We start from the raw sequence: 27027 nt of genomic DNA on the forward strand, positions 1-27027 counted from the left end.
GTTTTTAGTTGAAAATTTTGAAATTTGTGTGAGTCTAAATATCTTATTTTTATTTACATCGTATTTGAATAGAGAGTAAGAAAAAAAATAAAAAAATATAATTTTTAAAGGGAAGAAAAATGATATGTGTATATTTTGTTTAGATAGTTAAAATTAATAATAATAAAAAAAGTAAACATTGTTTATTTAAAAGTGAAAAGGAAAATAAATTATTCATAATAATATTTTTTCAATTATACCCTTAAATATTTTATTTTTCATGTGAATAATTTAAAAATTATTTGTTCAAATTAAAAAAAAGAAAAAATTAAATAAAAGAGATTAATTTTTATTAATTTATAAAATAATGTATGGTTGAAATTAATTCTATAAAACTATTTTTTTTCAGAATTAATTTCAATGAAAAAATTCAGGAATTTAAATTTGTTTTAACAAAATAAAATTAATTATAAACTCGTATTAATATATTTTTTATAAATTTAACAACCTTCATTAATATATGAATAATTTTGCCAATTGTACGTATTTTTTAATGTATACATGTTTTTTTTATTTTTTCCAAATTTATGAATAATAATAAAAAATATAAAAAATTATTTAAGACCCAACATTAATTTCAAAATAATTTATATGATTATTTTTCTTTGTGGATATGATAAGTTATCTAAACCAAAATAAAGAAAATATGCTAAAAAAAAAAAAAAAACATACAAAAAAGTCTATAAAAATTTTGAAGACAATAATATAAAAAGTTGATGAAAATTACAAAAAAGCAAAATAAGTAAGGATATGGAGTTGGGTTTGATAAATATATATATATATATATATTAATATTTATTGTAAAGCTTGTAATATATTTTTTGAAAATTGAAGAAAATAATAAAGGATATATATGTTATTTCATATTTAACAAGTTTTTACTCTATTATTTTCTTTAGCTTTTTCCCCCAATTTAAAGGAAGTAAAAAATGAGACTTTTGAAAAGGATGGGTGTTCAGCCTCCTTTCCTTCTTTTTTATTTTATTTTTTATTTTAAAATGAAAACCAAATAAGAAAATGTTTTTTTGTTTCCCTTGCTTTCTCTAACCTCCTTTCAATCTAAACACAAGTTTAAGGTAGGATTTAAGCAGCAAACAAGATTTGTATTATCAAGTTGGGTCAGCTCGAACAAATATAAAAGTTATTAATATTTTATTTGCGTTTTATTCAATTCATGAACAAATTTAATCACAAAATTTAATTATTTTTTTAAAAATTTTTTATTTAAGTTATTCCTTTATAAGAGAAATAGTTTGCAAATTGCAAATTAAGCTTACTATTTGTGTAATCTTTACCACTTAACTAAATTTCATAAATAAGATTCAAATTTAAATAATTGTTTATTCGCTTTTTTCAAGCTTGTGAAAGAGTTGTTGACAAAAAAAAAAAGAAAAGATTTTTGAAGAATAATAATAAATCTTTAAAATTGATTCTCATTTTCCATTAGTATAAATAAATGTATGACAAAAAAAATTTGTTTAATTTTTATATAATAATTTGTACTTGATACTTGAATTTTTCTTAGTATCGGGGTCTTTGGGACTGCAGGTATAAGGTGAGGAAACCAAGGCATAATTTTTTTGTTATTAAGTATTTCAATAGTGAGATAGCTCCATGCACTAATTTGATAAACCTTAAAGTTGTGGATGTTACTCTTTTTTTAAAGCAAAATTGAATATGTTATGTTATTTTATAGAGAAATTTTGGAGTTTTTAGACTCCAAAAAAAAAAAATCAATAGGATGATACGTACTTTTTAAAATAAAATAAAATAAAATTAAAATTAAAATACTTGATAATTTTTTAATTTTGTTTATAAAATTAAAAATTTTCATTGTCAAAATTTATTTTAAAAAGAGCTTTGCATGATTTTTTTTATGTCAAATGATTGATAATGGCATTGATAGATTAGAGTGATTAATTGTTTGGTAGATAAAACGAAAATTAAGATTAGTAACATTAGTGAGGAAAGAGAGGAGAGACTGATGCAATATTTGAAACGGGCTAAGAAGGTAGAAACAGAGAAAAAAAATTGAAGAAAACAAAACAAAACAGAATAAGGATTCATCTGCAGTTTTTGTACAGTGAAGCGGCCAGAAACATAAAAAGAGGGGGTTTGTGTACTTTTAAAACATCCAGCATAGCCTTTTTCTACATTGATCCAAGCAAGTTTATTTACATCAAATTTATGGAATTCATAAAAAAAATTATCCTCTTACAACAAACAACAAAGAAAAAAACTCTTTTTAGCCGTTTTAAGAAAGAGAATGGGGATCCATAATTCTTAAAACTTTCAAAACTATAACCTTAATAATATTAATAACAGAAATGAGCTGAGAAAAATGAATATTGGCTTTTTCAAACATGAATCATAACAAGATACCAGCATGTTGCAGAGAACTGCATAAAATAAAACATAAACTTCGGGATAGCATGTCAGTATATATGTGGGCTAATCATCAGAACTATACCTGGAGGATGTGGCTAAGGAAAGTTAATCTAAGCAATTTCAGTAGTAACGTGAACCAGTATCATACACACGGCCCCCGGGGTATGAACCTCTAGGTTCAAAACCCTGATCTCTGTCACCCCCAAGAAATCGAGCCCTCTCTCTGTAGGAGTCAAAATTATTAGAGTTATAGCCTCGATGGCCATCTCCAACAGCAGCTGAACCTGCAACGCCACTGTAACTACGAGGATTACCAGTCAGCATCGTATCGGCTGGAGCCATGCTGCTATGAGGATAATGGTCCATTGTTGCCTGCTGGTATTGTTGTTGACGTACAAGAGATTCTTGTTGCAGGAACTCATCCCTACGATTAGCATGCCGAGCTCGAAGCGCTGCTAGCTGTTCCTGATACTGAGCATTGATTGCATTTATTTTCTGAAATTTAAAAACAAAAAATATTACCACTATGCAAGTCCATGCAACATTCTTGAACAGCAAGTGCAGACAATAAAGTCTCATATTCTCATATCTATAACGACCCAGGCAAAGAAGAAAGTAGTGACTCAAGACCATTGGGATGCAACAATATTCTGGGAAGAACTTTAGCTTTTAGAACTCTGCTTCTGTTTGCTTAGGAAAAAACCAGGTAAAATTTTATGGAAGAAGTCCCTTGTTGGGTAGAAACCGATCATGCAAATAACACAAAGATATAGAAACAGCTAATATTGAGAATATGAAGCAAAATGAACTATACACTAACCTCCCTATGTCTAATATTTTCTGCATCCTCAGCATCATTCTGTTCTTTGGCAAGCTTCATTATGTCATCAACGAATTTCTTCTCAAGACCTTCCAAAGTTTGTGATAAAAGATTTTGCTCATAGCCAACTTCCATATTTTCTTCACAGGGTTGAGATCTGAGATCAACATTTTGCTTTTCTAAAGATAGGTTGGGATCTGGCCTCTGGCCCTGGAAATAAGTTCTTGATCCATCAGTCCCTTGGCCTATGTCACATTAAACATCTCCACTAAGAACAGTGGTCCAATACAAATTTTATATGTAAATTAAAAAGCTATTTTCAAGCATGAAAAAGGAAAAAAAGAGACATCAAACATTTACAAATAAAGATGAAGCAATTCATAGTTAATTTTACCATTATAATTAAACCATCTCACAGAAGCCCTAGTATCTAATGAAGCAAAGGCATTCAGTCTCGTGTCTGTTTTACCACTTCTTTGAGAATATAAATAGAGAGATCTTGGAGAAGCATACTAAAATGACCCCAATCAATCACAGCACTTGTCCGGAAAGCTAGGACTAAAATGAAAGAGTTCCAAGAAGTTCAATTCTCTCCCAAACTGAACTAAAGAACTCCCTAGCTTTATTTATTAATTTCTGCTCTTCCTCTCACTCACTTAGAATGCTTATTAAAATAATAAACAAAGGGCTATGATTTAGGAGGAGAAACACACAGTATAGGAAACATAAACAAAGATTAGAATGACAACACACTACAAGTCAATGAGTCTGAAATAGCAAATACCTACACTCCAAAAGGTCACATAACCTGGTTACAGGCTCTAAAAGCACACATTAAACCTCAAGTTCCCCATTCTGAGACACTTGCAAAATTTGTCCAAGAACGTTGCAGGATGCTTCTTGAAAAGAAATGCACTAAACCAGAAAGCAAACTAGTGAAAGGAACAATACAAACATTTATCTATTAAACATGAATGCTTTAACTTCTTAAGGGATAAATTATCTTTCATTTTAATAAGTATGATCTAAACCTCTTTTTCTCAAGGAGAAGATGAAGCAACTACCATAACATTTAATTTTATCTATGGTTAGCAGGCCATTAGACTGGCCAGAGTTGCACTCAAATGTATATCTCTACTCACCAGAAGTACACCACACAATTCTAAACCTACGCAAAAACATCAAAACAAGAAGCAAAGAAACTGGAACCGCTTTCTAAATATAACAAGGCGTAACCTCTCAGTTTTGGAGTAAACACAAATAAAAAAGATATTCTTGATCTATTCTAATTACGATTTTAGAATGCATCCTTGACAAGATATTTAAGACAATATGCCAAAGTACAAATTGCAGAAGTGCACAAGCAATAACCCATATCCAATAGTGATACTACAACTAGAATGTCCTTTTTCATAATTTAAGCTCGATGATGGGTTCTTTATATCTTTTTTTTATTTTTTTTAATTTTATTTATTTTTATAAAATAGACAACAAACAGATAACAAGATTAACGAGCATGCACATTGATGTATGGTACCCCTAGTTAAGATAAACACATGCAGAGAGAGGGAGAATGTCCAAGAAAAAGATTTTGCCTTCATTGAACATTTTTGCTGCCATTGGATTTGACACTTTCGATCCATCTCTTTCCCATCTCCACTGTCCATCTGATTTTGGAGTTTCATAAGGCTGATCCCTCTCAGGAGTAAATGCTTCTAGTTGTCCTTGAAAAGGACCAGAGTTGTGTTCCATCCTCTGCGAGGGCATATGCTGCATTTGAGCAGAGACATATGTATTGCCACCAGAGTCGGTATATTGACCCTGCCGTCTCATCACTGTTACTTAGGAATCAGCTTCAATGTTGAACCTAACAAAGCATGACAGCAATCACAATCAAAATCTCGTGACTTATAAGTTCACAAGTAATTCTACCATAAAACAGTAATAAGTTGAAGTCAAATTAGTAGAAAGGGTTCCCTATCCACTTATCCAACTATCTGAAAGATCGAAACTTCATACTGAAATCTGTGAGCATCTATTACAAATTTTAAGTTTCCAGCAACGAAGCAATGCATAAGAGTCACATTCTAATACTATTAACTACAGAAACAATAGAAATAGAAAAGATTTAAAAAATTAAAAAAAAAAAACAGGTAAATAGTTAATGAGAAATCAACAATATAATAACCCAAATCCAAAAACACGACACTCCAAGATGAACTTGACCTAAATCCAAATCAATTACCGAACTAATGGTTTTTCAAAGGTTGAATTATTTCCTAATGAATCAAAACATCAGCTAAGAATGCCAAAAGAAGGGGGGACAACAGAAGAGAAAACTTTGTGCCATCCAGTTAAATTTTTTTCTAAGAAAAAAGGTTCAAGTGGCTGGAAAACCTAATTTTCAAACAAAGTAAATCAGCATAAGATTCCAATTGCTTAATCGCACAAAAATACAATCCGTTATTAATAAAGTTTTAAAATTAATAATCCCCAAGCTATATACTCTCTCTCGAAATACACACCAGAGATCTTACCGTTGATTTGATCTTTTTCTCTTTTTCTTTTTTCGTTTTACAAATTACAACCGGTAATTGAGGCGGAGAAGACCAGCGCCCTCCGAGGACCCTTTTCAAGACTCAAATCCAGGAACCTTTTCACGAACAATGGGCCGAGTTGGCCAGTAATACTATAAGCGCAGAAAAGGATGGGCCTGCTTTAGGCACAGATCCTCACGAACTCGAAACTTTCAATGATGATATTACTTTATTTTATATGTTTATTATTATTTTTTTACGATTATTTTATACTTCGTCTAATAATTTTAGTGTGTTGCAATTGGTGGGGGGGGGGGGGGGAGGGGGGAAGGAGAATAGATTATTAAAATTACATCATGCAAGTAGTGTTTTGCAGATGGTAAAAAAGCAACCTTGTAATTCATATTAATTTTTATTTTTCTCTGATTTTTTTGGTGGGTTGGGGGAGGGGTGGGGGGGTGAGCTTTGTGCTTAGCTGTTGAGATTAGAAGAATCCCAGTTTTGAGAGTTTTGAAAAGAAATGAAGGCAATATGCGGGGAGAAACAAAAATAGCAAAATAGCAAAAGTTTAGGATTGCAGAGTCTGGCAAATTTCGTATATGAGAATGTAGACATAAGGCCATAGGCATCAAAAGAATGGCAATCAACCATTACACAGCCCCCCATTTTGCTAAATGCATCATACAAAATCAGGAAACAAACAAGAGGGAGAAAATGACAACGTCCTCCCCAACTATACTCTCTATACTAATCCAAAATCTTGTTTATGTACTGTCAAATTACACAGGCAACTTACCCCATTACTCCAGACGGAGCCAACCTCCATTCAAAGACAGAAGTAGCAGAAGCTCAGTGGATCGATAATTGACACTTGATTAGATATCACACTAGCAAAAGAATCACGTATCCAACAAATCAACAAGCAAATGTCGCAGCAGATGCCATCTGAATGCTAACTTGTTGCCTCACATTTTCATTTGCTTTAAGTGTTCTCCCCACTCGTATAATCCATGTAGAGAGCCACCCTTTTGTGCAATGTTATCAAGGGAGGTAATTTAAAATGGTCCCTAATTGTAGATTTTAACTGGCTTCTCAAAAGTGTGCCGGTTCTGCAAAGAACCATGACGATATCAATGCAGAGTCAACTATCTTGGCTTCTTGAAGGCTATTCGTTTTCATGGATAAATCATAGCCTCAGAGAAAAAGCAAACTCAACCAAAGAATATCCTTATTCCTAATGCTACCCAGATGTCTCATTAACTGAAACGAATATTTTTAATAAAATGTTTACCTGATTAGCTGCATGAGCTCTTTTCGGAGCATTGTCAAAGTGCTCCAATCCAAGGTACTGCTCCCAAGCACCATAAACATCTCGTCTCTGAGTATAAGTAAGAGCAAAATTAGGGGTAAACTCCAAACAGAACTAAAAAAATTCCAAATATCTATACATAAACTAATGCACGCACCTGAAAACGACAAGATACAATATCAGAATCTAGAAGGTACTCTGGCCGGCCAAGTGAGAGGAATGCAAACTTCCACTGAAAAAAATAGGTTTCAAATAAATTTAACAAAAAAGAAAGAAAGTAAGGAAATAGAAAAACAAACTTGAAAAGGAAAATGGCTACTTAAAAATAGGTTTCAAATAAATTTAACAAAAAAGAAAGAAAGTAAGGAAATAGAAAAACAAACTTGAAAAGGAAAAATGGCTACTTAAAAATAACAGAGAATATGTAGCCACTGAAGTTCCTAGCATGCATCAATCCATAACTGATTTACCCAGCCAGAAAAAGAAGAGGAAAACACAGGAAGAATTAGTGTAAATCTGTGAGCAAACAAACCTTAGCAAACTCCTCATCTGGAACTTGCAGCTTCTTCTGTATTCGAACTTTTATTTCAGCCAATGTCTCACCTTCACGAATAACCAAGAAAAAGGGTTCTCCAAAATTCAGAATTTGCTGTCAAAACAAGAGGTAATTAAAGTGGTCAGGAAAACATAATAGTGATCAGAAAACAATCTCGGCATAGCAAAAAGGCAACAGAAAATAAGATAATGTGAAACTATATCGAGCTTGTTACCATTTGGTTCTGAGCTGTCTCCTTAGTAAAGTGGTAAACATGAATTAGGCGATCATTTGGACCAAGATTTTTCTCTTCTTCTGGGATCTGTAGCGTTGAAGAAAAAAAATATCAAAACCAGCAATCCATAACTTAAAAGAAAGCTAGTAGCTAAAAAATTATATTGGAAAAAGAAACCAACAAAATATAAGGAAAAAAATGATTCTTTAGATCACAGCAGGATGGAGACAGCACCAAGAGCATTTCTTACATTTCTATGGATGTGAGTGCATGCCCGGATGAGCAAGGCAGAGAGAGAAGAGGGAGGATAGGGAAAGGGGGAATGGGGAATGAGGGGGTGAGCGAAGGAGCAACTGACCTCTTCTGCCCGTAGTGTCCAGTATTGGTCATTTATATTTTCAATCTTCTCACTAAGTGGGAAAATCTGCAGACACATGATAGAAACATACGACATTATGAAACCAAAGGGAAGGAAAAACGAACAACAGGTGACAAAGGAAGCCCAAATTAGTAATCAAGGAAGTGTGAAAAATAAGACATATAAAGGGCATAAGCAATTCAATAAACTAAACAATGAAACTGTCTTTTCAACAAGCAATTTTTCAAGTTTTAAACTGATAAGAACCTGAAGCCATTAGAGGATTATGAAAGAACTATGATATTTGATAATACATCAACTAGGCATCCAGATCAAATCAAATCAAATAAACATGTAAAAAAGTTTATTTTGCACATTTCACATTTTCGGTAAACACTGAGATGAGCAAAAAGTAACCATGAAAAGATGGCGTTCACACCTTGTAGATCTTGTGATAGAAAACTTCAAGCAACCTCAGTTCTGCATCAGGATGAGACAACTCCACCTGTTTCAAAATAATGATTCACAAACTTTACTCTCTATTAAGAAATGATCCACCAAACCATACATGCCCTCAACATGATCATTAACCCATGAAATGAAAGAAAACCTACCCTTGTCTTAAGATCATTAATCACATCACCCACAGTGCTCTGTTTTGGAAGCCTAATAGTATGGATAACAACCTGTCATCAGATAGAACTGAATTTTATTGCATTTAAACAAAATATTAACATTCACTGAAACTCTTACATATGATCCACATACTCACTTCATCCTTAATAGCATGATGAAATGCTACCTTCAGGGTTTTCAAACATTGTAATTCTGGCAGAGGTATGTCTAATACTTCATAGTACAAAATATCAGAAGTCTGCCAAAGAAACAAAGTTCAACTGGTTGGTTAGCTTTTAGACCTTTCATCCTTTTGGCTTCTCAACGTGCATACTAAGGCCATTTAATTATTACCTGATTGTAGTGGACCAGCATGTCAGACAAATGATCCACTCCACGGTACTTAATAGGCTGAGGTTTGGGTTGCTGAGAGTAACAGTTGTGCGAAGTTAGCCTGATTTTTGATGGATCATCCAAACCAAGTTTCTGAGCTACTCTTTCAACAACATCATCATAAGCATAAAGCCTCGACCTAAACATACAAGAGAGAAAAGGGGGAAAAAGCTTTGATATTCAGATTCTTATAAAAAAATAGCACAAAATACAACACAATGAATTACTATTTACCAGCTAGTTAATAAAGATATGACAATAGCAAAAGTAAAGGAAGGCAACTTCAACTAAAATTTGAACTTACATCTCCAAACAAAAATCATCTTCCTTGGGTTTTTCCAAAGACCGAAAGTGCACAACCTACCATAAAGAAATAAAAAAAAAAATTTATTTAGCCTATGAAGCAAAAAAGCTTATTAGAGCAGACATGACTGAAGGCTTACATTCCAAAACCAATGTAATACTAAGACAACATTTTTCCAATCAAAACATCAGTGCAAAGGGAATTTGACCAGTTGACTGCTACCCTTAAAGAGATGATAAATCAAATGAAAGGAACACCACACATCCTAAAAGAATCCTTTTGGTTACATAATTCTTATGATTATTAAAAATGCTACATAGAAATATTGTAGAAGATTCCAGTCTAAGAATCACATGTTTCATCGAGGATTAAGAACACATACTAAATTCAATTAAGATGACTCCAATTTATTTACTAAAATCATAATTAAGCTCCTTTTTAATAGATAAATCAATAAAAAAATTTATTCAAACCAACAAAGTAAGAAGAATATGCATGTTTTCTCCTTTCATTTTTAAAACAAAATAGAAAATAGAAAAGATTGTTTCAGTGCTGTCAAGTAAAATTAAAATTAAAAAAAAAAACTTGTAATGAAAGCATTGATACCAGTATCAATCCACAGAACCAATTCATGATAGAGACTCAAATGCTGTAAAAAATCAGAAGCACTTAACCAAACAGGCAGAACCTAATTTAATGACAATGTGCTTTTAAAAACATGTCCTCATAGATAGGCAAACGGCCAAACATGCAAAGGCATGGATATCATTTAAAAGTGAGCTAAAATAGTTTAAAGACTAAAAGGGTAAAAGCTGTATCATTATTACTTGCAAAATAGAACCATATACCTTATTTATACTTAAAAAAGGGTACCATGTAGTTGGCAAGGATTATAATGATTTTTCAATTTTGGGTGGAGTGAAGATTAATAAAAGGGATAATAAAGACATACAAATGAAAAAGAGATACATTCATCATTCAACCAAACAGGTGAGATTTCTATTAGCAGTTTTTGTATAGTAGTACCGTGCACTTTTATGTTTAACATAAACATATCGAAATTAATTACATTTTTATAGATAATTTTTATAGTTTGCTTTAAATAGAAAATACAGATAACAAATGTGTTTTTACTATTTTCACTCACCAAATGTATTTTTCAAATAGTAGAAAGAATTGTTTCCAAATTAGGAAAATGAACATAGAAATAGATGGTGTTTTCTGGGACCAAACTCTCCTATTAATACTTTTAAATTTCATGATCTCATCAATCAAAATGCAAGGCATATTGAGACAACGCAACTTATGCCAACACCATTAAAAAGTTAATTCACTTTTGCTTTAATCTATCTGCAATGTTTATCATACTTTAGTATATTTAACCACTATCCTAAAATGGTAGATCAGAAACTGATCATGGAATTCATGAAATGTGCCTAAAGAAACATATCAATAATCTCCATCTTATCTAACTAATCATTGAAGGAGAAAAAGAAGTGCGCAATAAATTGCACTGTAGCCCCTGAATCTCATGAGCGAAAATCTACCCTTATTTTATGGGTCCAAACATTTCCAGAAACTCAGAACCCAGGCATCAGATTGGACCAAAAAGAAGCAAGAGCAATCTACCTACATCAAATCATTCATTGCAAGCAGAATATTAGGAAGGCAATCATATAAAAAGCAGCAATAAGACAGACAGGTCAACCTTCACACTTCTCATCCATCAAGACTTGAGATGAAAAAGCAATGAAAAAAATAGAATAAACTCACTGACAAGAAAACTATAGATATAATGGATGGAGAGAATGTACCTGACGATTATGCACATATTCCAAAAATGAAGGAACATCTGGATAGCGGTATTGTTCAGTACTTTCAACAGGGAGAGACTTTTGAAAGCAAACTATGTCACCATCCTCAAGCTGCAGTGAAAATGATAGATAAATAAAAGACTTAAAAGAAGACAAAAACAAGTAATTATTCCAAGAAATACAATGCATACCTGGCTAGCTCGGAATATGATTTTCTTGTCAATTGGTTCACACATAACACTGGGCTCAAACTTAATTTCCTGGACGTTAAAGCAGAATCAAGGTATTATACCTCATAGGAATGCCAACATAAATGTTTGGACAAATTAAACAGACGGCAAATAATAACCATTTCTTAGTCAAACCTACAAAAATACTGTTATACAGAGTACTATTAAACAAGTTAACTATCAACAGTTCAAGTAAAAACAGTTTAGAACTAGCCTGATTAACCCCAACTAAAACCATCGTAAAGGAAAAAAAAGTCACATCTAGACCATATAGTAGTTTCATCTACCAGCATAACTAGTACAATTATCTGAAACAACAAAAGGAGAAAGAGTAAAAAACCCTCTGCAGACAACTATCTCTCCTCAAATGCATGCAAAAGAAAGGGAAATTACTGGCAAGAGTTTACTGAGAACTGAAATCGCACTACTGTGAAAGGATATTACTGGAAGCAAACCTCATAAAGATCGATCTCTTCATCAGGAGCATACCCTGCCATTTTGTTTAATTTGGACAAAATTTCTATTGGCTTGCCTGCACTTTTCACAAACAGCCTTCCAACAAAGCTGATACAACAGAATGATAACCCCATATAAGATTTCAAATAATTTCTCAGAAAACAGGGGGAAACACACAACATGAGACAACTTACCGAAGCTCTTCTTTCTCAGGATCATAGTGCTTGAAGAACAGTAAAATATCTTCCTTTGTCTTATCTGGTGGAGCAATTGGGCGTAAATCCTGAACAATAATGTTTAAGATCGTGATGCAAATACAAGAAGACCCAAAACTCATCAAGGGGAAAAGGAACAAAGCTAGAACAAAAGCTCATATGGCTTTGGTAAGATTCATAACTAGGACTTGCCTAAGGAATTTAGTAAAATGCAGTCAGTTTCAAATCTTATTAACATGTATTGTCAAGGGTAATTCTACTTTCAAGTGTGAAGCTCAAAACCTCACAGTCTGATGCCTAACTTCTATTTCTTTCTATTCTCACAAGAGCCAACTTTTTGCACTCGAAAGTTTTGGGATCCCAAATTAGACCTATCTTTTTGCATCTATTAATTTTAGTTTTGGAGAGGTGAGAATGAAAATCCTGAATGAGATCAATACCATCACCAGACAGAAAGTTTTAAGCATCAAAGAAGAAAGATGCTGCTTGAGAAAAAGAAAACCAGATTACCAGCCCAAGCTCAACTTCCAGGAACAACTTTAGTTCTGCATTGTGAACCTTATTTGATACCTCCCTCAATGTTCCAACCTACAGTGAGGGAAGACACAATTAGCATTAGATCCTTATCAAACAAAAAGAAAAAAAAAAAAGATAACTTCAGCACATTTTCCTAGATTTTTTTGTATTTCTTTTAAACAAAACTTACTGATATATAAATATAAAAATATGTATATATTCATTCAACACAGAGGAAGAGAGAGAGGCATGCAAGTTGCAACAATATGCATGCAAAGGCTAGCAGGATGAATGAAGACAGCCAGTTAAAGCCAAAACTATGCTGAACAAGAACTGAAGCTAAAACTATACACAAATACTACTGAAACAAGACTTTTGAACCATGGTCTATAAGAATTGATGGTGAGGAATATTACAGATTGTGTTTCCTCCAAAGGTGTCAATGGTCGATTTGGACGGTATGTATGGTTTTGACGCTTGGCCCACAACCAGAAACGCTGAAATTGCACTGGTATGCCAAACTCTTTAGCAATCTCTTCCTGCATGTACCAAAATGGTAAATCATGAACAAAATCATGAAGAAATTGCCAAAAACGAACATGAACCACCAAATACAACAGCAATTCATCGTAGAGAAGAAGAGAAGACGAAGGGTATAACTTAGAGATTTCACATAACTTTCGACTTGAAATAATTAATGAAAAACCATCAAAAAGGTTGTAATCAAGAGGAAGACAGGAAAAAGTGTACCAATTTGGTGAAGAAACAAATAATCCCACCAAAATACTATAACCATAAGCGCCAATTAACACAGGAAAGGAAAACATTTTTGTCTATTTGCCATACCTTAAACACATTGAAAGTCATCTGCTTCTGAATACGGAAACTCCTTACTTTATCATGATTCACAAGATCAAAATATATATCCTTCCCAATCTGCTCAGCAAGATCATCATCTTGTGCAACCTAGAACAATCATATAGCTGTAAGAAAATACACTTAATAATGCTCAAACAAGTCACTAAATTAATGACTCAAACAACAACCTTTATAATAGTGTAAAGGTGTGCCTCTGCCTTCTCTTTCTTTTTATGCTCCTTTTCTTCTTGTTCTTTCTTCAACCTCTCCTGCGAAAAATTATAAAAAATGTTTTATATTAGATAGTGCGGAAGGGATCTGAAATAATGAAAGTGAGATACAAGTGTAACTCTTAAGACAAAATATACTACTCAAAACTCAGCTTGAAATCAGCTTGGTAAGAGGCTCATTTGTGATTGCTCTTGATAAAGCAACCCAAGATACAATAAAATTGAAGCTTGTTGATTTCTTCAAACCAAGCTTGAGAAAATACCATTCTATTCAATACAGTGATCTACTCCTAGTTGACAAACTACTTGAAATCAGTTTACTCAATGTCCTTTAGTATCATTGGTGCGATAAACCCTAGCTCAATTCTAATTAGGAGCTTCTTAATTTTTCAAGCCTAGCTCCCCGCCTACCACATTTTTTGACTCACCTTATTTGCAGCTCTAAATATATTAACAATAGCATCTTACCCTAAGATGTTCAGCGATATCCTTCTCATCAACATTACATATTATCTTGTCTTTGTCACTTTCACGGATATACACCAGCATGTATGCATTTGAATATTTGGTAAATTTGAAAGGAGTATTATTGAATCCCGGATTCATCTGTGGTAACTGTCAAATCATAAGGAAAATTTGTTAAAATCATAATCCTGAAGATACATAAAGTCAAAAGCAGAAAAGCTGAATACAAAAAAAAAAAATCCTAAAAAAGAAAGTGCTCAAAAAACAGTACCTCTTCTTCACCACCATATTGCTCCTCTAATGCCCTTTTCATATCTTCTTTGGTCACTCTTTCATCATCAAATTTGTACCTGAGAAGCACACAATTTGAATATGTAACTCTGTGAAAGAAGTAATACTTAACCACTCCAAACTCCCACACATAGCTTGCATATGGAAGCTGTAAACACAGTACCTTACATACAATCAGCATTGGCTAATTTAATAATCATGCAGCAGCCTAAGAATTTAACATTCCATTCTTTTTTCACCAATAATTAATTAAATAACTATTTTCACATATCTTTTTTCTCAGGAGAAACTTTAAGAATCAATTTGACTGAAGCAACTTGATAAAACTTCTAAGTGATTCACACTAGAATGTTTTACTGCCAACACCAGATCTGTCAATTGTTGTCCGCAAAAAAGACCTAGAAACATCATTAAAAAATGGCCAAATGTAGACTCTGCCCATCAAGGCCACATGGACATTTGTAGTCATTTCAAAAGCTTCAAAAAGTGAAATCTCTGCTAAGAAAAGCTTAAAAACTATCCATGAACACCTATACAAACACATCCCATTGAGATAGTTCACAGGATGATCCATACCATTGATCAGAAAGAGTCGGCCTGATAAATGCATAATAATGTCCACCATGCACTCCACCACTGTGAACAAGGACACTACAAACAAACTCAAACATGTAAGCACCAGACATTATTATAAGCATCAAAGAACCATTAAGTAGCATGTCCTGTCCATAAAAACTGTGCATCAGCACAACTTCAACTGGTATGTATATACCATCTTTCTTAGTATCATTAGGAAACCCAAGTACAAGGTTTGTTTCTAAACTTGTCATTTATTTTTCCTCACCATCATAAAGTAGGCAATTGTAAAAATAACCAAGTCCAATTGTTGAGAACAGTTGACGGAAATGTAACAATCAGCATTTCTCTTGCCTCTATGTCAGGAACATAAGATGCCTCTATTCGAAATATAAAAATGTTAGCACACAAAGGCTTGATTCTATTCTATCATCCTCTTTGGAATGGATTCTTCATTAAAAAAGAAAACTATGTTGATCCAAGATCTCCTAGATAGTTAATATGACATTAGAAAAGTAATTTTTCAACCTTAAATTTTTGGTGTCCAGAGGAATATTGCTAATTATCTGTTACGTAGGATTGGACCTTAAGTTACTGTCCATTAATTTTGCATTTAGTTTAGTTATTAGGGCTTTAAAGCAGTCTTTAGTTATATTAGTTGGGTTTTGTTACTTAGTCTAATCGCTCAAAGAACCCTAATCCAAGTGGAAAAAATAAGTATTTGCCTATCTATACTGTTTATATTGACCAAACTAAGCAGCGTTGAATTTCATTAAGGATATGAATCATTTTGTGTTCTTTGAGAATGTTGTGATTTAGTAATAATAATTCTTGTCCTTCTTTTCTCTTGCTATTCAAACAGCAGCTATAATTTGCTCTTTTCAAATTTTAATGCTAAAAGAAAATTCTAGGAACACTTCCATGACCTTCCACCTTCCAGCCCTCTTTCAGATTAAATCTCGACTAAATCAAACCCTAATTGATTTCCAATCCTCACCCCAATTCCTACCATTGCCATAATGTCAGAAAATATCCATTTCTACCAAATGCGTCCTAAAAAGTAATCAAAGTACACAATTTTTCTTACAATGAAGCCTGTACAAGATTCTAACAATAAAAATTGTAATCATTATAGCATTTAATCCTCATGAGTTGTTGGTTTAAAAGGTTCACTTCGTTGTTGTATTACTAATGAAAGAAGTTAAAGATACATCTAGAAAGTATTCCCACCATAAAGATCATTAAAAAAAATAAAAAAATAAAAGAAAATGGGAAGGCATATCTGAATTTGATTAACCTTCAACTATCCATCAAGTGCGACCTATTCTAGCTATGGATTGCCAGCACATGGAAAGGAAAGAACACAACTGAGACAGGATAATGCTTAAGGTTATAGGTACCTGTGAAGCGTGTAAAGATTGCGAACACTCCTATCAGATTCTGGTGATAAGTATTTTCCATCATCTCGGTCAAGGTCAAGTTGCAAAGGGAATTCATAGCGGTCATTAATCTACAAAATGAGCGGAAAGTATTAGATTTCACCATTTGAATCCAGGATAAAGACAAAACACTTAACGATTGTCCACACAAATCAATAAAAGTATGCACGAGAATCATCTAATACGAATATCCAGACAAAAAACTGATGTTCGTCAGACGACAGAACTTGGAACAATTTCTCATTGAGATCAGGAATGTCATTATATGTTGAATGAGAAATCTAGCTGTCATGATGGTGCCTACTTTCAGTATGAATAAATAGCACCCACAGTATTTTAAAAAAAAGGAGCAAACTAGTTATCACATACCTATTTCCTAAACAAAATGAAGAGAGACTATGGAAGTCTATGAAGCACAGAACATGACAAACAATTTTAGAGCTCAAGATATTGATTATTATTCACAACAATCAGTTGAGTATGGTTAAAGTTAAAACAACATAGAACTAATGGTTTCTATGCTTCTATAAAAAGGAAATGATTGAAATTTATTAAGCACTAACAATGAGGCCCTGGACTGTACATGCAGCATAGATTAAAAAGAACCACATAAAGCTAAGATATTATAACTGCTGACCTTGACCATAGTGTCCCGCATAAAATCATATTCAAATCGTTTAAGCTGAAGTTGAAGGACCGGAGGGAAGTCAATGAACAACACACCCTTCTTTGCATCCTGAAATAACATCATCCAAAATTCAAAATGCAGTCATTTAACTGGGAAAAGATGTAACAAATAATCAGATATAATGCACTCTGTCAAAAGAAAACTGCCAAAGCCATTCAGTTCTAGCTACAGCAAAACACGACATTTTGTTACATCAACAGCACAAACAGCCATAAATTTTGTTAGTGCTGGCCAAAATAGCAGCCTCTTATGCAGCTCTTTAACTAATGAACAATGGTCTACCTAAAGACAAAATACAAGTGATCAAGTGATTTGTACTGTATGCACAGACCATCCTATCGGTATTCTCTTAGAAGCTTGAAATTTTTGATTGATGAAATTCTAGATCAACTTTAGTCATGCCCATCTTGGACATCATTAAGAATCAAGTCAGACATTTGCATTTCAAAAAATACAATAGAAGCTTACCTGCAATCCATATTGTTCAGCATGATATTTATTATCACCTTCAAGACGTTCAACTTCAACATACTTTTCAAAAGAAGCATATACATCAGGACAGCCTTTAACATCGAGCTGTAGGTCTGGTATAAGCAAAAAATATATTCGCATCACAAGGTGAACAAGACTCATAAAACCCCAACCAGTCGTTTCAGAAACAGATACCATAAAATGACTCCTTCCTTGTAGATTTGTAATCCACATTAATGCACTCAATATAGTTCATATGGTGCCCTTCAAACAACTGCTGTATGGTGCCCTCCACAACAGTTCCCTGGTGGCATAACAGAAGTAATCAAAATTTTGACTTGGCTTCATATTAGAATAAACTCGTAATGAAAATTCATTGAAGCTTTCCACCTTCATTTTATCTTCAAGCTTTTCACACAGAACCCTATTAAGTTCTTGAACATCATGCTGCATGAAAGAATCATATGTGTCCCATCCAAAAGATTTGGTCAGCTCTTTTGTTGCAACACTGCTGTCACTGTACTGGAGTTTGTAAAATAAACTCTGTAGAGCAAGAGGGATGCTTCCAGATGGCATATCATTCTCAGTTGTAGGCATATGATACACAGCCTGAAATGTAACATCTGAAGGATTAGCGATACTAAAATAAAAACATGTCAGTTCATCAAAATATGGAGCATCAGTACTTACCTTCCTGAAGTAAGGAATGTGATACAGAGTTTGGAGCAGAGAGTTCATGTAACATGTTGCTCCTTGATTCTTAAGTCCAACATAACCAGTTTCCTTCTTTGAGTCATATGTCCAGTAATCCACAATTCTGCGGACAACAACCTCTGCTTCAATGATCAAAGCGTCATTCACAAGATACCCTCTGCAAGGATCATATAACTCGCCAAGGGGCATAAAGGATGTAAAACCCCAATCACTTTCTCGTGAATTAAACTGATGCTGTGTGTCTGCAAAATTGAAGTCAAATAAGTGAAAATTTAATAAGAACAACATTATTCCAACCAATGTTATGATAAATTCCTCACCAAGTTACCAAAAGAAAAATTGTGAAAATTAAGCAAGGCTATAACATGTTACCAACACGTACACCCAGTGAACCACTTACAGATTTTTTTTGGTACATAGGATGGGCATAACCCATGGGGTAGGGGGAAGGAAGTCTTGGTTTGAAACCAAGACCTCTATGTCCTCCAAAGAGCTCCTTAGCCACTAGGCCAAGGAGTTGATGACAGCTACTTATAGATTTTAAAATAAAAAAAAGAACTAAACATAGTCAGAAATTATACATGCAAGGAGAGTATTATAATCACAAGGAAAAAAAGGGCATTTTACCAAAGATCAAGATTCGAGTACACAATGCTGAGATTATCTTCTAAAATTCAAAAATCTTATTATCGGCCAAAAGTAGTCATGTTTCTTTCCATCTGACAAGAAATCAGAGATGACCTACCTTTCATTGCATCAAGTACATATTAAACTGCCCACCAAAGGGTAACAAAAGCATAACTCTTTGACATTATGGAACAACATCACCAATGAGTGGTGTTCTTGTATTGATTACAACAAAACAAAACTGATTCAACTTCCTATACAAGACTAAATCAACATTTTCCCCAACTACGTTACAAGCTATCTAAACCCAGCAACGAACTTTATTGATATTATAACTTATAACACCCAAGAAAAAAAAGAAATTAAAAAAAAAAACCTTAAACAGTTTGTGGATAGACAGTCTGCTAAAAGGGTAATACCTTTTCTGATGGAATATTTATTATGAATTTGATTAACTACCGCCAAACTGAACTGCGCATATCTACTCCACCCATAGGGTAAACTTGCTGAGTCAGCAACATCCAAATACATAGACAAATGATCCACATTGTTTCCCTTTGGAAATATCAGTATTCGCCTAAGTAATTCAAACCAAAAGTATCAATCCTCAACTGCTATCACCAAAAATAGAAAAGGAAAAAAAAAAAAGAACAATTGTACCATCAACAAGAAGGGAATGAGAAATATACCATTTATAACCGCCGACAACAAAGACTTCAGAATAATGCTTCCTAGTGTTTAACCTGGAGAAGTTATCAATCCTCCAAGTGAATCTTGATGAAGAAGGATCCTCCACTGGTTGATTTTCCACAGTATTCCCAGTCTCGGGTTGCGCCACAACTAACAATTAAGACATAAATCACAAGGATCATAATCAAATTAAACCCCCAAAAAGAACAGAAATATTTGCGAACTTGCATACAGTAAGCGATTCAAAGAAGTAAATTTCTCAAAAGAATTACTTAAAAAGAAAAAAAAAAAGAGTACCTTCCATGGGCTGGTGATTGTCGGTCAAATCAGAATGCGGGACGAGCATTTCCTCATCTTCTTGCTGCTGAAAAAATCAACAAATATAATTGAATCAGAAGAAGTCGGATCCATAAAGAAATCAAAATTGAAGAAAAAGAACCCTAAAAAATAAAAATAAAAAGATAGAGATAGAGAGAGTACATCGATGGGGGCAGGGGTCATGATAGTCATGGCTATGAAATTGAGAGGTAAAAATTTTTAAGCTTATCAAAATAAGAGAAAAAAGAAAGGAAGACAGATTTTTCCTTTTTTATTTTGGTTTAATTTTTATTGACTGATTTTATCACAGTGAAGAGAAACGAGGAGAGCAAGGGAGAAGAGATAGAGAGAGATCACCAGACGGTTGTCGAGAAGAAGAAAGAAAGCCAAGGTCTTTCGATGGCCTTTATTCGGGAAATGGGTATTTTCGGGATTTCAAATATTTCCCTTACTTTCTATTGGTTTGTTCTTTTTTTTTTTTTTCCTAGGAGATGGATATGGTAAAATAGATGTACCATAATTTTCCTACCACGATATTTATTTGTTTATATTTTGTAGAAATAGACAATAACAAGGGTAAACTTCGATTTTAATGCCCGTACTATATTCTAACCTTCGATTGGATCCCTTTCATTTTTTTCTTATTAATCAAATATATTTTTAATGGACTTTATAAACTTTATCTGTTTTCTATTTTCATTACTTTATTTCTTTTTTGGATAGTTTCTTTATTCTTTAATCATCTTATGAAAATTCGTTCATTTATAAAAACATAAATTAATTTAGTCAAATACATTTTCCTTTTTTCTTTTTCAAAAAAAAAATTTACCATGCCGAGTCAAACTCCAAAAAGGTCAAGCACTTAAAACACTTCAATTAGACAAAAAAATTTTAAATGTAACAGGAAACAAAAAAAAAAAGCAAACAAAAAAAAAAATTCACACACTCACAGAAATTATACAATTTAAAATTTTGATAAAAACCACATATGAATTTAACAAATAAAAAATGTTTTTTATGCTTTCCGTGCCAACAAGATAATTTTCTTGTTTTATACAAAACAATCATAACATGAATTCATTGACAAATAAACACATCATGAATACCAAAAATAAAATTAGCTCAATCAAGCTCCATTGAAAGCATACAAGATCATTTATAGCTGTCTATTTTGTTGACAAGATATAATATACTAAACGATAATTACATAAATGTTGCAATACAATTTCTTTTATGGGAAACAAACACCAGAAGAGCAAAATCAAATGCATTGACAAGAGCATTTAACAGATCAGGGGTGCACACGGCTCCTCGCCTCTAATGATTTCAGAAAAATGTTGCATTTGCAAGTGCGAAGTTGTTTTGACATCAATGGGACAAAAATAAGATCCCCTCCACAGCAAAATTGATCTAATGTACAGGGTGTATGTTAGAATGAGGCAGGCATATAACAACTGTATAGTTCCCCCTAGACGAATCCATTTGGTCTCTCTCCGTGTGGATCTCTTCTGCATGTCTGCTTCATAATGTTGAATAGCAGCATCTAGAGCCTGACATTCGACAAGAGTGAAGTTCAGAAAATAACTAAACCTAATAAAACCAACTTCGACCAATAATGCCATAATAGACATTGCCCACTGGCTTCCAACCGGAGAGTTAATTTCATGCCATAGGACGTGAGTTGTCACTGCACCTGCATGTGCTGTTATTACCATCTGCCCATGAGGCCGATGGAAGATCTTTCTCTTTTATTTATTATGAACAAGAATGAACCATGTCCAAGTTTCAACTAAAGCCCAAAGCCAACACATGGGAAAACACCCAAGCAGATAGTATAATTTTCGAAACCCAATTTCACGAGAACATGTCAAACTACTGTCTAGCTTTTTAATTCTTATATTTCATCTCCAATCTCCCTTTCATTTTTTGATACATGACCTTTCACTTGAACTAAGAATTGAGAAAAGTTCTCACCTGATGCATTGGACGAACAAGGAGGGAAACCTGATGTCGAAGGTCTGATGGGACAGATCCCTTAATCTCCTGGAATTTTATGGCAGGGTTAGAAATGGTACTGCTAAACTGGTAAAGCTAAAGCATCTTTGACCAATCAGCCAAACAGATGATGCTTTGGCATCACTGAAGCCAAGAAGATAAAGGAAATGAGAGGATAAGACGGGCACTGGTGGTTAATTAGACAACATAACTGTAGAAATAGCAAAAGTCAAAACAGAACTGAGCTTACAAAATGGCCTAAATGTTCAATTTAGAATCTATCCTTTGGGGTAATTCTCAATGATGATCATGCGTTTTATTTGGCAGAAATCAGGACCAAACGATTTAGTTGGATGGTATGAACTGCATGAATAATACGAGCTGTTAAAAAGCCTGATTGCAGATGTGTCAGGTTTCTACTCATGTGGCATGATAGTTGGCCATATGTGTAATTTAAAAATAAATTAAATTAAATCTAAAGAACTTTTCATTTTTTTTAACGAAAAGAGAGGAAATTCAATTTTTTCTTACAATAAAATCTGACTTTTTTCGTTATCTTTTATCATCTTATATTTAGGGTTGAAATCGAATCTAAGAAAATTAAATAAAATGTTTAAAAATAAAAATTATTGAATGAGGCAAAGAAATTTTATTTTTTCTCCTTCCTCTAAATCTCTTTCTTTTCTTTAATTCCTTTAAACATAGAAACACATTCCAAATTTTTATCATTTAATCTACTTCCATATCCAATCCATTCTAAAACCCATCAATCCTCCTATATCAAAGACAAAGAAAGCCCTGATATTTAGATCCAAAGCCCCCTCACACCACTGTCACTAGGTTTTGTCAGCTTCCATTACATTTTTTATAAAGGTGAAAATGGAGGAACTTGAAAAAGGAATCAGAGATCAGGTCATTATAGGCAAGGTAAGGGTTGAGTTATGCAAAGGAAGCTTGAGACAAGAAAGATAGCAGCGGTGGTGGATGGTCATGGTGTCAAGGAAGTGACATCAACCCAACAACTTCAAAAATGCCGGTGGCAGAATATACAAATTTGGGGGTTTTTTTTTGGCCAAAGAAATTTGGGTTTGTTTAGCAATTGTCAGATTGTGATAATTAGGATGAAGAATCATGAATGTGATTTTGGTGGTAACATGTCATGCACATAGTTCATTGGCTTTTTAACGGTGGTGGTTAATAGAACGTTTAAAGCCTGAAGCCATTTGGGAAAAAGTTGACACATCATAAGTAATTTCAATGTTTCAGGCTTTTTTAACAGTACAAGTTATGCACACAATTCATTCCATCCAAAATTATCCTTATTTGTTACAACTCAAAAACATTTGATCCTAATTTGAACCAAATAAACCTTTTGATCCTTATTTAACAATCACCCCAAAGATTAGATCTTAACTTGAGTTTTTAGCCTACAAAATGCTAATTAAAAAAATAATAGCATCAATTCAGAACTACAAGGACTATACTGTTATTAGCTATAGACATAAACAAGCGTGAAGCGAAGAAGAAAGTTACCTCTAGCTGTGGATAGATATTTGACATGGCATCCTTCGGTCTGTTTACCTGTATACAGTTACTAAATGAACAACAATTCGGAATGATAAATTCTAAAAAATAAAAAATTCTATAAATTTATTTTTAAGAATGCTACCTTAGAATGCAATGTCTTCATATTCTCATTTTAGCCATCATTTGCTTCCATGAAAATGTTCCTAACAACTGAATACATAGTTTTCCCTTGTAAAATACTCCTTAAAAACGGTTTTGTTTTTAGTTTGAATAAAAAAGTTTCTTTCTAACACAACTCTTTCTTTCTTTGTGACTTTGTGTGGGTGTGTTGGATGATTAAATGCAGGATGGAGGGAAGGAGGCGAGGACTACAAAAACATTTTGAAAATTTGTTTAAAACTTGAATCTTCATCCATTGACAGGAAACATTACCAACCTTCAATTAATGGCATATTTCTACCAGTTCTTAGTTTTTGATAACTTAAACATGCAAATACAGCTGCAGCATTTACCTTGGTATAGAGGTAAGTTGTGGTGATAGGATATGATGCCCAAAAATGTTTAAGCAGTTCAAGGATTGATGTCCAATGCTGGCAACATTGAGAGTTTTTTATAAGCAAAATATTGCAGGACACAAACCAAAATCTGTAAATAAAATTATCTAATTAAGTAAAAATAAAGTTTAAATAAAATTATACAGCCTTAAGGGTTAAGGCAGAACAGATAATGCTCAAGCAATTATCGAGTAAGCAATGGTTCCTGATTTCCACAGTATAAAAAGTGGCTGTATCAATTAAACTAACAAAGAAATCTCACATGCAATAGTTCCACTTTAGTTTTCTTCAGCAATCTGTCCAGAACACTCTTGTGAGGATTTTTCCCGATATGATATTTGGTGGTTGAGATACTATTGGTCAAAGCATCAAAAACCTGCATCATAAAGTTTCACTGTTAGTTATTACTCCACCACTTTCCATTATGGGCCAGAATATTAACAAGCACCATGAAGAAGTTGTTGTTACTTGATGAGCAACTTCGGGCTTGACTATAGGATCCTTCAACCCCGTAGCCTTGATTTGAGAGATGGACTCTCTCAAAGAACCATACACCTCCTGGGTGCTCAAACTGCATTTTATTTGTTCCGTTCCACCAAATGCATCTCCAGAAGTTCTAAGTGCATTCGCTTGTTGAGAGTCAAAATAGTCTCGAGGATCCTGGTTTTGGGCACAAACAAATAGAACATCTACAGAAAAATGATATACTAGAACCACATGATCACAAGAAAGTCACCTTAATGCAAAGTGGTGCTAGTGGAAGATTATTTGGTCCCTGAAGATCTTCTATTTCAGTCATCCTTGATACCCTATCTAACCTCTCCCAGCTTGCATCCCCATCAGATTCTCCCTTAGTTGATAATTCTGATACAAAGATAGAACATAAATTATACAGCATAAAACCAAAGTGGTTAATTGAATTAGAATAAAACCATGCTTACCCTGTTTTGACCTAGCAAGCGCTTCTGCTACAGCCCTTGCGTCTTCCAACTCCACATCTAAATTCAAATTCATAGAACAGGTGCAATTTAATGAGACATATGTTTTAAGAAATGAAAAATGTACACCATGTTCCCAGAAAACAAGCCATAACCAATTAAATAAATATATAAGAAAGAAGAAAAAAAAAAAAACTAAATTGCATAGTGGTAGATAACATAAATTTAAGGGGAAGCCTTTACCTACAGCTCTTCCCTCAAGAACAACTGCAGCATGCCGGTTGAAGTCTTGGGATAGAGTTCTTCGGTATAGCTCATTTTGTGATTCAGTCATTTCCTTACTACCATCACGAAAGATTCCACGATCCTGAAAATTAAGAAACATAAACAGATATGATGGATGCACAAGGGGAAAAAAAAGGAAAACTGAGAAAATGACAATTAAAATTAGATAATTTGCCTATAGTTGAGACTATGGAACTCATCCACAACAAACAGACAGAAAAAATATATATGAGCCAAGGGTAAAACTTAAATTTAATCCAAAAAGATTCAATTTTATCTTCTAATTATCCAAAGGCAAACCTCCAAAAAGCAGCAACAAAACGAATAAATTTACTTAAGTGATGGCATCCAACATACTGGAAGATGTGTATAATCATCCCCCTCATCAGCCTCCATGTTCAGAGTTGGGTCAACCCGCCTAACCTGCAAAAAGAACACATCTACAAAAAGGTAAAGACAATCATGAGTCATAGTATTATTCACAGGAAAGAATGTAGAATCCTTTCAATTTAAGGATATCCCAATAAAGAAGCATCTAATTTTCAAAGAAAGAGCACCTTCCACCGAGCCTCACTTGCCAATATGTCATCCTGCTTGAGAAAAACAGCAAGTTCCTCATCTTCAGCAGCCTCTGCTGCAGCAGCAATACTATTTTTTGTACCATGTAGGTATTCTGCTCTAAAATATTTCGTCCAGAAATCCCTTTCTGACATCTATAATTAAAAAATAAAAAGAAAAAAAATGGTAGGATATATAGAAGCATGCCAAATGAACCATTACTTAATAGTCATCTTCAAAGAGACAATATAATAAGATCATCATTGACAGGCCAACTGCCAGAAGAACAAAATTGTTTCAATGCTCCAAGTACCTTGTTAGGAACATAACTTAAGAATGCACGGTGAACAGCTGGCTTCTCAGAAAAAATCTGTCACAAATCATTGAGCATCAGTTATGCCAGTCTGACAGCCAAAGACTAATGCTTAAAACTAGTATTTCACATTTGCACATATAGTAGAAATAAAAATTACGAAACAAGATAAGTTTAAATAGGTTTTTGGCACTAACTATATAAAATGAAAGAAAGAAAAAGAAAATATGCCATACTTGAAGAATGATCTCTGGAGTCAAATTAAATGTGACTTTGTTTGTCTGCACGAAAAACAGAACAAAAGTCATATAAACTTTTGGTAGCCAACTTAATCGGAAAAGGACATTAAATAAACTAATATGTGGTATTCAATTCTGTGGGTGAAGACATAGACAAATGGGATGGGGAAAGATGTAAGCATGGGTAAATAAGAGTGCAAGAGAAAGAGAAAGGTTGTACTCGACCATCAGTTGATGGTCTGATGTCAGAAATCATTGCACTTTTAAAACCTAGTCGCTGTTTTGTCCTTTTGTTGGCCTCTCTATCCAGCAACTTCTGCAATTGGTGGAGAGGAAGATTTCAATATTCATTCCAAAATAAGTCTCCACAGGAGAAAACACAGGCCTAAATGTGCAGTTAACCTACCGTGCTGCCCAAAATTCAGCTTCTGTCAGGACATCACTAAGCACAAATTGCTTGTGAAGTTTCTGCAGTTCACTGAGAAGA

General features: G+C 33.5%; 3 protein-coding genes across 9 annotated transcripts; all 3 read right to left on the reverse strand.

The window, feature by feature from the left end:
• Positions 1-2367: 2367 nt before the first annotated feature.
• LOC111285447 (uncharacterized) lies at positions 2368-5080 on the reverse strand. Its single transcript, XM_022874916.2, has 3 exons — positions 4843-5080; positions 3248-3492; positions 2368-2922 (listed from the first exon to the last, which is right to left on the reverse strand). Exons 1-3 carry the CDS (start codon positions 5078-5080, stop codon positions 2548-2550), a joined length of 858 nt encoding a protein of 285 aa, XP_022730651.1. The 3' UTR covers positions 2368-2547.
• LOC111285446 (ubiquitin C-terminal hydrolase 13-like) lies at positions 4976-20500 on the reverse strand. 2 transcript variants are annotated; one of them, XM_022874915.2, is made up of 32 exons: positions 20294-20500; positions 20111-20177; positions 19813-19963; positions 19543-19700; positions 18473-18738; positions 18173-18391; positions 17978-18086; positions 17780-17895; positions 17261-17359; positions 16585-16694; positions 15185-15259; positions 14589-14667; positions 14321-14467; positions 13811-13891; positions 13611-13730; positions 13181-13303; positions 12759-12836; positions 12228-12316; positions 12033-12141; positions 11539-11607; positions 11348-11458; positions 9534-9589; positions 9191-9368; positions 8994-9095; positions 8836-8907; positions 8661-8726; positions 8222-8287; positions 7864-7950; positions 7626-7742; positions 7251-7325; positions 7076-7162; positions 4976-5114 (listed from the first exon to the last, which is right to left on the reverse strand). In XM_022874915.2, exons 1-32 carry the CDS (start codon positions 20321-20323, stop codon positions 5103-5105), a joined length of 3324 nt encoding a protein of 1107 aa, XP_022730650.2. In that variant the 5' UTR covers positions 20324-20500; the 3' UTR covers positions 4976-5102. The 2 variants fall into 2 exon arrangements, with proteins under 2 accessions (XP_022730650.2, XP_022730647.2); XM_022874912.2 differs by lacking the exon at positions 4976-5114 and adding an exon at positions 6335-6893.
• Positions 20501-21234: 734 nt separating this feature from the next.
• Positions 21235-27024, reverse strand: LOC111285723 (general transcription and DNA repair factor IIH subunit TFB1-1-like). Of its 6 annotated transcripts, XR_016342750.1 has the most exons (16): positions 26947-27024; positions 26761-26856; positions 26538-26582; positions 26302-26358; positions 25988-26143; positions 25788-25853; positions 25389-25512; positions 25149-25205; positions 24944-25071; positions 24676-24867; positions 24470-24583; positions 24166-24243; positions 23796-23863; positions 23660-23707; positions 22106-22174; positions 21453-21681 (listed from the first exon to the last, which is right to left on the reverse strand). XR_016342750.1 is itself a non-coding variant. In XM_022875299.2 (15 exons), exons 2-15 carry the CDS (start codon positions 26794-26796, stop codon positions 21415-21417), a joined length of 1437 nt encoding a protein of 478 aa, XP_022731034.2. In that variant the 5' UTR covers positions 26797-26856; positions 26947-27024; the 3' UTR covers positions 21235-21414. The 6 variants fall into 6 exon arrangements, 5 of the variants coding, with proteins under 5 accessions (XP_022731034.2, XP_089618104.1, XP_089618105.1 ...); XM_022875299.2 differs by lacking the exon at positions 23796-23863 and having other exon boundaries at positions 21235-21681; XM_089761978.1 differs by lacking the exon at positions 23796-23863 and having other exon boundaries at positions 21235-21681; positions 26766-26856; positions 26947-26995.
• Between the last annotated feature and the right edge of the window lie 3 nt (positions 27025-27027).

This window comes from Durio zibethinus, chromosome 6, assembly GCF_047325235.1.
Source record: "Durio zibethinus cultivar Kanyao isolate XHJ-2024 chromosome 6, ASM4732523v1, whole genome shotgun sequence".
NCBI lineage: Eukaryota > Viridiplantae > Streptophyta > Magnoliopsida > Malvales > Malvaceae > Durio > Durio zibethinus.